The sequence below is a fragment of the Agelaius tricolor genome, unplaced genomic scaffold, assembly GCF_023055355.1.
Source record: "Agelaius tricolor isolate 1412-34295 unplaced genomic scaffold, bAgeTri1.0.p SCAF_18, whole genome shotgun sequence".
Lineage (NCBI taxonomy): Eukaryota > Metazoa > Chordata > Aves > Passeriformes > Icteridae > Agelaius > Agelaius tricolor.
Genome location: NW_027269278.1, coordinates 14,414,602 through 14,427,228, shown reverse-complemented (window position 1 = coordinate 14,427,228; position 12,627 = coordinate 14,414,602). Strand labels below are relative to the sequence as shown.

The 12,627-nt window shown below is 48.0% G+C and overlaps 1 protein-coding gene across 1 annotated transcript in view; it reads left to right on the top strand.

Moving 5' to 3' along the window:
• ADAM19 (ADAM metallopeptidase domain 19) overlaps positions 1-12,627 on the top strand; it is a 32,653-nt gene that overhangs the window by 2,046 nt on the left and 17,980 nt on the right. The window contains exons 3-5 of the mRNA XM_071443450.1: positions 1,686-1,756; positions 10,933-11,011; positions 12,055-12,131. Of these exons, the coding sequence (XP_071299551.1) occupies positions 1,686-1,756; positions 10,933-11,011; positions 12,055-12,131 (227 nt within the window). The remainder of the gene's footprint in view (positions 1-1,685; positions 1,757-10,932; positions 11,012-12,054; positions 12,132-12,627) is intronic.

Below are 12,627 nucleotides of genomic sequence, written 5' to 3'. Positions count from 1 at the left end.
TTGGTTTTTTTTTTTTAATGCCCTTGAGATACTGCCTGCAGGTTTTGGTTCTGTTATTGATAGTGATGCAAATACATCTGGAGAACATTTCCCCTCATATACATTTGCTGTGTCTCAGGGGTCACACTTGGTTTGTTTCAGGCAAGTTCCCATTGGCTCTGAATTGAGTGTTAGCAAAGCTTATATACAGCTGGGATATTTCACTTACACAGCAATTGATGGACTGAAGCAGTGGGATTACTGAAGGAGGAGGGAGGGTGATATTAGCAATAATGATGTTAGCACAACCTTTGTGGAGAGATTTTATGGTGATGGAGACCCTCAGCTATGGGCAAGGCAGCCTTACAGTGCTTTCATGTCAGTGAGTGAAGCACAGACCTATCCTCAGATGAATTGTGCACCTATGATTTAGTAAAAGAAGCTCTGCCTGTTGCAATTATCCCTTTTTATATATCCTAAATGTATTAACTTGCTTTGCATCATCTGCGTGGGCCTGATGCCATGTCCTGGAAACTGAAGGAAGGATGAGCAAAACCCAGAATATGAGCAGGGAGCTGATGAAAAGAGATATTTGTATTTGCTGAAATGGCAAGTGAGCATAACTCCAGGCTTAGAGAACAGGCCATTCAGTCAACCCTGCTTTCTTTCACTTTCAATATTCTTGAAAGTCTTCAAAGTCTCCTCCAACGCTGCTTTAGAAAATACTCTGGGTTAATAATTTCACCAATCCTTATGATTTCTCTTTCCTTCCAGCTGAATAAAGTGCACTGTTATATTAATATGAGCTATTTTTCTTCTGGGGAATTTGTTCATCCATTTTCTCTGTGAGAAAGCATTCAGACTTGGAAACCCCAAGCAGACTTTATGCAGTGGTTTTGCTTTGAGGGAGGTAAAACTGCAGACCCCAGAGCCTCTTCTAGTTGCTCCTCTAAAAATCTCATTCCATGCTTTAAGTCTCTGGAATTATTCTTCTTTTGGGTTAGTGTATGCATTTGCCATTGTACTAAGAAATTGGGGTGCATTCTGTTCAAACCAGCAGGCCCTGGGGAGGCCTGAAATTCTGTCTGTGCAATGGTTGGAGTCTGGAGGCATCCAAGGGTCCCTGTTCCCTGCCCTTCACTGGCACTTTCTGTGGGTAAAGGAACGAAGTGAGAACCTCTGGAAGAGGCATGATTCCTCTCATCCTGAAATAGGCTCCTAAAAATGTCTTTCTGCTGGGACTACAAAGGAAGCTTTGGTTAATTAGCTGAGATGTTTGACTCTTCAGTCTCTGGGGCAGGCTGGGATGTCCTGTGAGGTTGTGCTGAGCACAATCTACAGCAGAGGGAGGTGCAGGGAGCTCTTCCCATCCAACTGCACCTCCAAGCACTCCAACACCAGGACCTGCTGCCTTGCCTGAGCACTTGATTCCTCCTGAGACACCAGGTGGTGTCTCTAGCTCAGGTACAGCATCCCAGCAGATGCCTGCACTGCTCCCTGCCTCTGCACGTCTGTGCTGTGGGATGCAGCAGCGTGCCTGGAGCTGGGAGCCACCTTGGTGCATCCCTTCCCTTCCCCATCACTCCAGGTCTGAAGTAGGAGGAAGGCAAGGGTGGGTTAAGGTCAGCTGCCATCCCAGTTTGTATTTGTGGATGTGCTCATAAGGATGATGTATGAGTAACAGGCACCCTCTCCCCTGCACGCAGCACCCGCTCCGAGCTGAAGTTACAGTGGAGGCAGAAGGCCAGGAGCTCGTCTTGGAACTGCAGAAAAATAGGTAAGTGTGCCTGTGCCCTGCATTGTGGTCCCACTTAAATAATGAATAAGGATTATGGTGAGGTCAACAGGAAAACCTCCTCTGACTTCAGCAGGGTTTGATAAAGACAGGATGTGGAAGTCCTTCACTGGATTTCAAGGTTATTCCAAGTCCCCTCAGATGTTAATCACCCAAAGAGCACATTATAGCAGAGCTTTGTCAGCAAAAAAACAGATGGTGACCTGGCCCTCAGTGTGTAAACTTCTTTTTGCATCATAATTCTTCCTACATTAACTGGAAAATGTTGTTGATATGAAGCTCCCTATTTACCAAATGGCTCAGTGCTTTAGAGTCAGTGTGACTCTAATGAGGATTTCATTTGCTGTGATCCAAAGAGGTCCTTCTCTGCTTCCTAGGAGAAATGATCTGAGAGTTTCAATTCCATTAGTGCCCTTCATGCTAAAGCAGACTGAAAAATTGGTTTTGCATTAACTGAAATGTAGCCTCCTCTCAGGCATGTGAGAGCAATGCTGTGTGCTACCATAGGGTGTGATGCATATTGAATTCTGCTGAAGCTGCAGGAGATTAAGGTGGGGAGGATTCTGGTCTGGAGGCCACCCCAGAGCCCCTCTGCCCTGTGAGTACATTAGTTTCCAGCAGTGGAATAGCAGCTGGGAATTTAGCTGCAAGAAAATTTATTTTGTCTTTGCTCAGCAGTCCTTGCACTGTTGGTGTTTTATTTGTTTTTAAATGGGTTTGAAGATTTATCTATAGAAATACAGCCAAATGTTTGTCTGCTAGAATCAGTAGGAATAATAACCTCAGAATAATGACCCTGATTATATTTTAAATGCATTTTATGGACATCCCAGCCACAGAGATTGAGGGCTCAGCTTTCCTCCTTAAAGAGTGAAGTGTCAGAAGATCTTACTAGTTCTGATGGCAGTGCCTAAACCTAAATGATAGTCAGGGTGTTTTGGAGGAAAATCAGGGGGTTTTTGTCACTTTCTGCAGTGAAGCCTGAAATGTGATGGCTGATGGAAAATGAGTACAAGGTGTTTTCTGTAAAAAGTCACAAAACCTACTGAGAGTTCCAGTGCTGCAAAAACCGGATGCTTCTCACAGGCAGTCATGCACCTGTGTAGAACTAAACAGAAACAGCTACAAATTCTGTATTTTTCAGCTGGGAAAACAAGAGCAGGCACCATGAGCACTGCTAGGCCAGTTCTGTCTGGAGGAATAGCTGCTGCTGCTGACAGTGGCACCGGGCCAGGTCTGAACTGAGCCTGGAAGCAGCACAACCTCTGATGCTGCTGGGGGTCTCCTTCCAGGACTGCCAGGCCTTGCTGATTCTGCAGTTGCTATGCAAAGGTGAATATTTCTGGCACAGAAAGCTGGCCAGAGAAAGGATCCTTGCTGAGTTGGTCTGTTTGAGCTCCAAGCTCAGTGATGTAAGCTCCAGGTGCTCGGGGGAGTGGTGCCGTGCTATTTCCAGCACAGAAAAACCCTTTGCTGCTGTTAGTAAACAGAGTTATAATAATAGAAGGTTCCTATTGTGTTTATTTCCTGAAGTGCATTTTCATTCATTAAGATGTATATACACAGGCTTGGAAGTGTGTGCACACACTTCCACTGCAGGATGGATCTCCTTTACAAGTGCTGATGAAATAGCACTTGGTTGAAAACCAACTGGTTTGGATCTTTTAATTTTTATTTTCAGTGGAAAATGCAGGTGATTCATAGACAGCAGTGCTTCATGTGGGAGGCTTGCTTGGCCTCAAGTCCTTGCTCAAGAAAGGTGATGGTACAATCACAAAATGCAATTAGTGGAAAGGCTCCACTTCTCAGAGACTTGTGAAAGTGCTGAAGTAGTTTAGAGACTTAAATTGAAAGAGGAATGATGAAGCCCTGTGTATTTATCAGCATCCATAGAACACTTTTAAATGGAGACAAACCTCTTCTCCTTGTTGAAGAGTGTGGCAAGGCAGAGCCCAGCCTGTGGTTGCTCCACAGCTCCCAGGAGCTCATCACTGCTCATGCTTGTCTCACAGGGGAAGCTGAGGTTTGGGTGAGGTTTGGGGTGCTGGGCAGCTGCAGCATCCAGGACTTCTTCTGGGAAGAGTTTGTTGCCCGAGTTTGTTGCCCCAGGAGAGAAAGTGAAATCCCCCAAGTGGGAAGTGTCCCTTCAAAGCTGTACAAAACCTGTAAGCTCCAGTTGCAAATTCGCATGGGCATAAGAGAACTGCAACTTCAAGGGAGGTACTTGAGGCTTTTTTAGCTAAAATAAGCCTTAGAGAAATGGGCCACTTAATTGCTCCAGTTTAGAGGTGCATTTGGAAACCAGCTTTGCTGCTGAGGTTGGTGCTGTGCTCCCCCTCTGTCCCTGGGCTCATTCAGGTGATGTTCTTGGTGGATTAGGCAGCCTTATTGCACATTCCCCACTCTCCTTCTGGAGAGACAATTGATAAAATTGCTTTGAAAAGTGAGGGAAGTGTCATAATTTGCACTTTGGTAGGGATGCTAGCTTTGGAAGAAACATTCTAGTTTCAATATGTAGAAGAAATGTTCACACCATCCAATTTCATATTCCATATGAAAAGGACATCATGTTCATCCACAGAGGTGAAACACAGAAATTATTGCATATCTTGCTTCAGAGCTGTGCCCAACCCAGTTTTGTAATAAACTCATTACACATCTGCATTTGGGCTTCATATATCTGTGAACACAATTATTGCATTAGCAGTTAACATAATATTGCATTATTTCCTGTCCAGGAATTTGATAAGAAGTCAGAAGCACACTGGAGTTTCAAGCAGAGTTCACGACACACTAACATTTCAGGATAATGACAAAATATATCACTCAAATGACTCTGCCTTGTTTTAAATGACTCAAATCCACGTCCTGCAGCTGTGGGATTGGAAAGCTCAAAGCTGCACAAACAACAAATATATGGAGAGTTGCCTATAAAGCAGCTTTAAATTTGGCTGGGGCTTAGGAGCGGAAGACTCCGAGTTGCAAACTTTGGATGAAAAGTGACTTTTTTTAAAAGGCATTTGCATTTGTTAATAAAAAGCAGCTTTGAGCCAAGCAGGGACAGGCTGAGAGCCTTTCAATGTGTGTGGCAGCACTGCCTGGGGTGGGGCTTTTCTTAGTCAAGAGGAGAGCTCTCATTTGCACAGCAGAAACCTGCATGGAATTTGGCTTCTCACCTTAGTGAAGGAAAGGCAGCAAAAAGACTCTTCTCTCTCTTCTCTCTCTTCTCTCTTCTCTCTCTTCTCTCTCTTCTCTCTCTTCTCTCTCTTCTCTCTCTTCTCTCTCTTTTCTCTCTCTTCTCTCATGGGAAGAACAGACTTGGGAAAGGCTCTCTCAGCTGCCAGGGGCATTGGAAGCTTCTCCAGGGGTGTCTCTGCCTGTGGATGAATTCCTGGGAGAGCCTGGGGCTGTTTGTTTCAGCTCCTTATTCTGGCCACTGCACTGGGTGGCAAAGCTCCAGTGGGGATGTGCAGGAACTGCCTGAGGACACAGCAAAGGAGGTCCAGAGCTCACCTGGTCTGACCTCAGAGCCAACAGAAAGTTGTTTTTAGGCCGCTCTGATAGGGAGCAGCATCATTTCCAAGCTCTGCTGGCCCCACCTGGGTAGGTGACAAGTGCTCCCACCCAGCCTGGTGCTCTCAGAGGTGCAGTAAAAGATCTGTGTGCCACTTGTATTCCAGTGTTTCCTGCTTTTGCACATTTCCAGAGCCTCTCTACCAACTGAGTGAGGAAGTTGCTGCCCATTTCTGAGCAGGAAGGATATATGAGATTATTCCACTGATGGGCTACACATCGTCAGTGTCTAATGGGCTTCCTTCATGGGCAGGGGTTAAGGGTTATGCAAAGGGGAAATTGAGTTTATCCTGCTCTACTGTCTCTTGGAATCATCAGAAAAACAGGGGTGGGATCTGGAAAGCCACAGCTGCTTTTCAGCTTCCTGATTCCCTCAGGATATTCAGTGATTCCTCTGTGTGGGGCAGAAAGGAAGAGACCTGGAAATTAAACCTTTTAAATCTTTTGTGCACTGACTCATTATCAGCCAGTTTTCCATTTATTTCATTTCCTTTTTCCTTTATGCTTCCTATTGGTAAGTCAAGGGTCTATGTGATAAATCTTTCTTGGGTTTGTAACAATTTACACAGTGAATGTCACAGATGATGTGGGTGGGAGAAGGGGATGGAGAGTCTTTAGTCTGTGATGCTTTCCCAGGCCTTAAAAATGGCTTGTTTAGTTCCACCTCAGTAGTTGGAAAGCCACTCTTTCCTTCCAAACTGCTGTGTTTACACAATAAATATGTTCTTAGCAAAAGCTCTAGAGGAAGGGAGCTTAAGAGCTCCAGGATTCATCTGGATGGAACTCACCAAGAAAAAAAAAAAAATTGGATTTCATTGGTTTTATGAAGTGCCAGGTTTTGACTGCAATATTCCAGAGGCTTGAAATCTCCCATTTCCCACTAGTGGTGGATATGGAAAGCAGGCCTGCCTGCTTGTGTTGTCATGAGTCATGTGTTGGTGGTGTTCAAGATGGGGCCACTTCAGGTTTTGATAATAAATTCTGGCTTTAGGGAGCATTTAAGTGACTGAGAGGCAAGAGTTCACATTCCCCTTCTTACCCTACTTGGATCCTGTTGAGAGGCAATGGAGTGGGACCACAAATTGTAGATGGAAATCTCATGTCTAAAGTTTCTTGGGAAAATCAATTCCCTCCACCCCCAGATGCTGTCAGGCTGGCTGGGCAGATTTATTGTGATTTGAGGAAAGGGACAGGGAAAGAGATGTAAGAGGCTGCAGGCTCCACTTTTCTTGGTCCCATGACTGAAAAATCAATGTCAATGTTTCTCATGAGAGCCTCATGGACCATTTGGCTTTTGTTTTTTGGGAGGAAATAAAAACCATGTCCATCTCCTAGATACTGCTGGGTGTTTCTAAGCTGGCAGCTGTCCATGCAGACTGGCCCCTCTGTAAAATGAACCCAAACAAGCCTGCTGATTGGACCAAATAATTAAAAGTCCTTCTTGCTCTAATTAGTAAGAAAATCAGAGTGCTGCTGGGGCACTCTGGGTGCCTGTGGGTGATCTCTGGTGCAACTGAGTATGTTCATGGCAGCCCTGAGCTCCTCTTAGGCTTGTGCTGACAAGTGATGTTTTATAGGCAAAACTTCTGTGATTTATCAGGAAAATAGGGGTGAGGTTCTTTAGAGCAGCTGGGAAATGTGCACTCCCTCAAGAGGACATGGCCATGCAAGCAGGGCCCCAGCTTTCCTCCTGCTGTTTTTGGGAGTGTTTGGGCGCAGCCCCTCTCCCTCCAGCTGCTTCTCTGCTCCTCAGCAGCAGCCAGAAGAGCTAAAAGCCACGTCCTCTCCCTGTCCCCAAGTGCCACAGGGGCAGCAGCCTGCCAAGAGAGCTGAGAACCATCTCAGTTCATGAGTGAAGTATGTGACCCCCAGCCCCAGCAGAGCCAGGCTGCCCTGTGCGCCCAGCTCTGCACGCAGGGAGGAGGAGGCTTTGTGTCAAACAATGATATCATTGACAGGCTGGAGCAGGACCAGCACATGGCTCCAGGACAGCCATCAGCAGGAACTGCTCAGGCCATCTGTACATGATGGCACTGAGCCACTCTCCCTTCTTTTGGCTTCCTCACTTGCATTCAACCTGGCTCCCAGGGCTTCCCAGGGAGCAATCCCTGCCAAGAGCAGGATATTCCACCCTGAGCTTGGAGGCTGAGCTGGATGCTGGGGATTGACTGATCCTGCTGAGAGCTGGTCCCTGTTGGAAAGGTGTGAGGCTCCTCTAGAACATCCCAAGCTCTGGTGTGCAGCTTCCCCTGGCCCCAAAGCAGCTGCAGCTGCTATCAGCTTTAGCAAAGGAGAGTGCTCCCATCCCAAATCAGCTTTTTCTCTGACTTCATCAATTCTTCATGCTGATAACTCCTCTAATGAGAGACTCAGCACTGCCTTTTAGGAAGATGATGTGTGCTAGTGATCTGCCAGCTGCCTGACTGGATCTCAGAAGCCTTTAAGTGATGTTATTTTGCATCCAGACTTTTGCAGCTTCAGTGTGAGCTGCTGGAGAAGTGGTCACTACAGAGGCATGTAATGTAAATGAGAAGGAAGAACCAAATTGTGCTGTATTTCCCAGAGCTTTCCTTCTCCAGCAAGGAGGTGAACTCTGTTTTTCTGGAAACTTCCATCAGTGCTTTGCAGGGCTGAGCTCCCCTGGAATTCGCTGCTCAGCCTGGCAGGAATGTTGTCTTTCTCTTGGCAGAGAAGGTTTTGGGGTGTGGGTGTTTCTCTGATGTTTATCAAGGAAAAGAGAGCCAGGACTGGCTGATAACTCTAGTGCACTCTTGGTGACAGGAAGGTTTGTTTGCTGTTTATTTACAGTTTGGTGGAAAACTTGGTGCTTGCTAAAGAAGCAAGTTGGGCTGGGAATGAAGTTTTACACACTCAAAATAAGCCACCAAGGGTGTTGCAAGATGTTCTGTTGCTTTTTCCTCTTTCCTCACTGCCGTCCCCACCACACCTTGTGCAATCTATCCCCTGTGATAGCCCTTTCTGGCAGTGCTGCAAGAGCTCCAGGGTGTCCCTGCATTAAGGCTGGGAACTGTCTTCAAAACAGGACTGTTTCAAGCTCAGAATAAGAAACTGGACTTTTCTTAGGGGCCCTGCAGTGTGGAGTTGGAGTCAAGTGGTGCAGAGAGGCTTGGAAGTTGCAGCATGGAGATGACACAGGCTTTCAGCTGAGCAGCTGCCCAAGTGTCTCTAAAAATTCAGGAAAAGCTCTGTTAACCCTCTCTAGGAGGGGCTGGAGCCTGAGTGTGCAGGGATGTGCACACCCCTTGTGCTGAGTGGCCTCATCCTGTGCCCTCCCTGGGCAGTCACGGCTCTGAGGAGCCTCCCGGGGATGCTGAAGGGGAGATCAAGTGGCTATTCATGGCTAATGCTTTCCAAGAATAGAGGAGCAGGAGGAAAACACAAGAGTGTTTGTTTGGGGATGAAGCAAGCAGGCTGTGCAAAGCCTCAGCTACTGGAAATCCACGGGCTGGTGTCTGGGCAGATCACACTGCTTCACTGTCTGCCCCTGACACACACCAGATACCTGCCAGAGCATTGCTCAAGGCAATTTCCTGCCAGTTAATGCAATCTGTTGATTAAATATTTGTTTCTTGCACCCTTGCTGAGCAAGCTGCTGCAGTCAGGGAGATGAAGGGAGTTATGTTCTGTGGGATGTTGCTTATCTTGGGTTTGAATGCAGCAACCTTGCCTTCTGATCAATGACAGTATCTGGTGATAAGAATTAACACATCAGAAAGACACAAAATGAGCTTTTCTGGGCTGTGCTGAGCTTTCAAATTTCAGATAAAGCTGATGTTTTCCTGGCATCAGATGCTATCAGATACAGCAGTGGCATAGTTTCTGTTGTTAAGCTGTGGGTACTTGTTCAGCTGTCTGAGCCTTTGGATGCCAGGTGGGTGAAGCACTTTCAAACACTGATAAAAGGTTTTGTTTCCTGTTGTTCTGGTGTAATTTAATTAGATATCACAGGCAGCCAGTCCCTTTTTTAAACAGAGATGTTTTCAAGGTTGGTAAGATCTGACTGACAGGTACCAAAAACCAAGGTAGAAAAATCTTTGTGTTGGCTTGTGATGGAGCTTTCTGCATCCAGCTTAAAGAAACCAGCCAAAGAAAAGAAGAAAACTTTTTTTTCCTATTTTGTAGCACTTCAGTTCTAAAATCTGGTGCATGACATGCTTTAATCAGGGATGCAAAGGGATTGAGCTGCAGCTGCATCTGAGAACACATTGCCCAGGGTGCATGTGGCATCCTCATGGGTGGCAAATGTGGCACTTTGGTGGCCTGACAGCACCGTGGGGCTGCTGCAGGATTGTTCCATCAATAGGGCATGTCTGTGATCCTTCTCCAAATTTTTGCAAGACAAACTATTGTTTTTAAAAACTGCTTGAAAACCTACATTCTATGGCTGCTGAGATGGACACAGGATATGACCTTCTTGGTTTGGCCCAGACTTTGACTTGCTGTACTTTTTACATCACTGTTTAGCAAATGCAGATGTTTAAAAAGAAGGAGAAGGCTGTTTCCTCTGGAACAAAATCAAAATGCTTTCTTTCTAAAGGAGCACAGGAGCTCCTTTTATAGACTTTTGGTCTGATCTGGGTTGAAGACAGGGAGAATATTGTGTACATGGGGATGACATGAACAAATTCAAATTGGGGAATCAGCATTTTCCCATAACAAAGATGTGAACCAGCTTCTGGGCAGCAGTTGAAATGCAGATGCAGATTAATTTATGATTGTACTCAGATTTGGGCAGTGGAGACAGTCTGGGTTTGAGCTGAGGACTCACACCAGCACCCAGATGTGGGCTGTGTTGTGTTTGCTATGCAGGACTTGGTGCTTTGAATTTAATACCAGTATAATTTGAGGCATAATTTGGCAATAGAAAGAAAACTCTGCACAGACTCTTGTACCCATTAAGGGTCAGTGATTAGGTTGGGATTCTGGGTCTTTAAAAGTCCTCATGTAAAAACTGAATTGTTTACTTGCAGCTGTTGGAATTGGATCTTGGTGCCTAATTGAACTCAGGGACAAGCTCTCTGTTATTGTTTTAATTCAATAAATGGCTTGAAAGAGCACTTAGATGGCTTGTGGGGCCCTCCCAGGAGCGGATGTGCTCTGTGAGAGGTGCTCAGCTCCTGCCAGGGCAGTGGAGGATGGAAGTGGCCAGGTCAGCTGTGCTCCCACCTTCTGACCCTCTGCCATCACTGCTTGCTCTGCACAGGTCCCACAGCCCGTGGTGATGGTCCTGCCATGGATCCCATGGCTCCAGGGCCACCAGGAGCTGCTCCCTGGGCAAGCCCTGGCAGGAGGGAGAGCAGAGAGCAGAGCACAGCTGGTGTCCTGTGGATCCCTGTCTCTCACCTGCCCTCTCAGGGTGTTGCAGCTGGTTTCACACCATGGGTAGAAGACAGTGACTGCCCCAAACCCACAGCAGCAGGAATATTTACACTGGCTTCAGAAAGAGCTGGATCTAGGTGATTTTCCAGCACCCCTAAGAAGCAGAAATCCAGGTCAAAAAGAAAAGTCTTACCATCTTGATTTTTAAATTTGCCTTTCTTTCACCCCCTCCACTGTGTCTGCAGAAACCTCTTTGCACCAGGCTACACTGAGACCCACTACAGCCACACTGGCCAAGCCCAGAGCACCCCCCTGAGCCACACGGTGAGTGCAGAGATCCTTCCCTCCTGTGCCTGCAGGGGACACCGGGCTGGGCTTGGAGAGGCAGGTGAACCTCTTCCTCCTCTTCCTCCCGAGCCTTTTTTTTTTTTTTTTAAAGCACATATCCCCACAGCTTAGAGCTAAACGGGAGGGCAGTCCAGCTTTCTGATCTGGGAGGTTCCAGTGGGAAAGCTGCTCCATCCCCCAAAAATGGTAAAAACATCTTTCTGTTTTGCCTGAGCTCTGTTATGAGAGCCAAGGTCAGCAGCCAGCATTGCTCCCCTCTCTCTGGGTGCTGGGGAATTGTTTATTCCTCACACTGCTCACCCTCTTGCTTTTAGTTTTGCCACCAAGGACCTTCCCAGCCTTTGGGGAAAACAGCCCCTGTAAGCCAGCTCCCGTTCAATAAAAACCCCATAAATTACTGATCTCACCAGGCTTGGCTGCCTCTGCTGCAGCAGCACAAAGATGTGCATTGGTCACAAAGCAAAAATAAGAGATAAAATCCCCATGAGATCATCTTTCCTACTGCTGCCCCGGGCAGAGGGGAAGGGATACAATGAATAAATTGGCGTTTCTGCCCCAAAGCCCCCTTGTCCCTGCCAGAGGCTGCCTTTGTCCCACCAGCTGCCCCTGTGCCCACGGTGTCACCCTCTGTGGGGCTGCAGCCGCGTCCCTTGGGGCACGGCCCGGGCCCGGCTGCCATCCATGGATGGGCAGCTCCTGCTCCAGCAGAAAGCTTTGGGTCTGCAGCCATGCCAGTCCTCCCCTGGGGGATTCTGAGCTCTCCGTTTTTGCTGGCAACAAGGAGCTGTTTGATGCTGTTCGATGCCCTGGCCCAGGCGGCGCTTGGCAGCCCAAAGGCCAAATTTCGCAGCGGAGTCACGGAGATTTAGCGCTGATAATGAGCTGCCAAAGGCAGCGGAAAGGGAACGCAGCGACCGGGGAGGGTCGGCAGCGCTCGCACGGGACTCGGCGACGCCTCAATTTATCCCATGTGCCGTGTCCATCCCACCAGCCCCAACCCTGCCTCCTCTGCCTTGCAGGAGCACTGCTTCTACCACGGCACCGTGCGCGGCTGGGAGCGCTCCAGCGTCACCCTCAGCGCCTGCCGAGGGCTGCGGTGAGTGCCTGGCGTGCTGGAATCCGGGAATGGCCCGGGAATGGCCTTGGAAATACCCCCGGGAATGCCCCCGGGAATGCCTCTGGGAAGGCCTTTGGAAATCCCCCCGGGAATGCCCCCGGGAATGCCCTTGGAAATACCCCTGGGAATGCCCCTGGGAATGCCCTTGGAAATGCCACCAGGAATGGCCCTGGGAATGGCCCTGGGAATGCCTCTGGAATGCCCCCAGGAATGCCCCGGGAATGCCACCGCTAATGCCCCCGGGAATGCCCTCGGCAATGCCCCCAGGAATGGCCCTGGGAATGCCTCTGGGAATGGCCCTTGGAAATACCCCTGGGAATGCCTCTGGAATGCCCCCAGGAATGTCCCCTGGAATGCCTCTGGAATGCCTCTGCTCAGGTGTTGCCACCGAGCTCTTCTCCCAGCAGCCTGATTCTCTCTAAATGGATGGAGAGCTCTCAAAGGCCACCCAGCCTGTCTATATAAAGGGGCATAT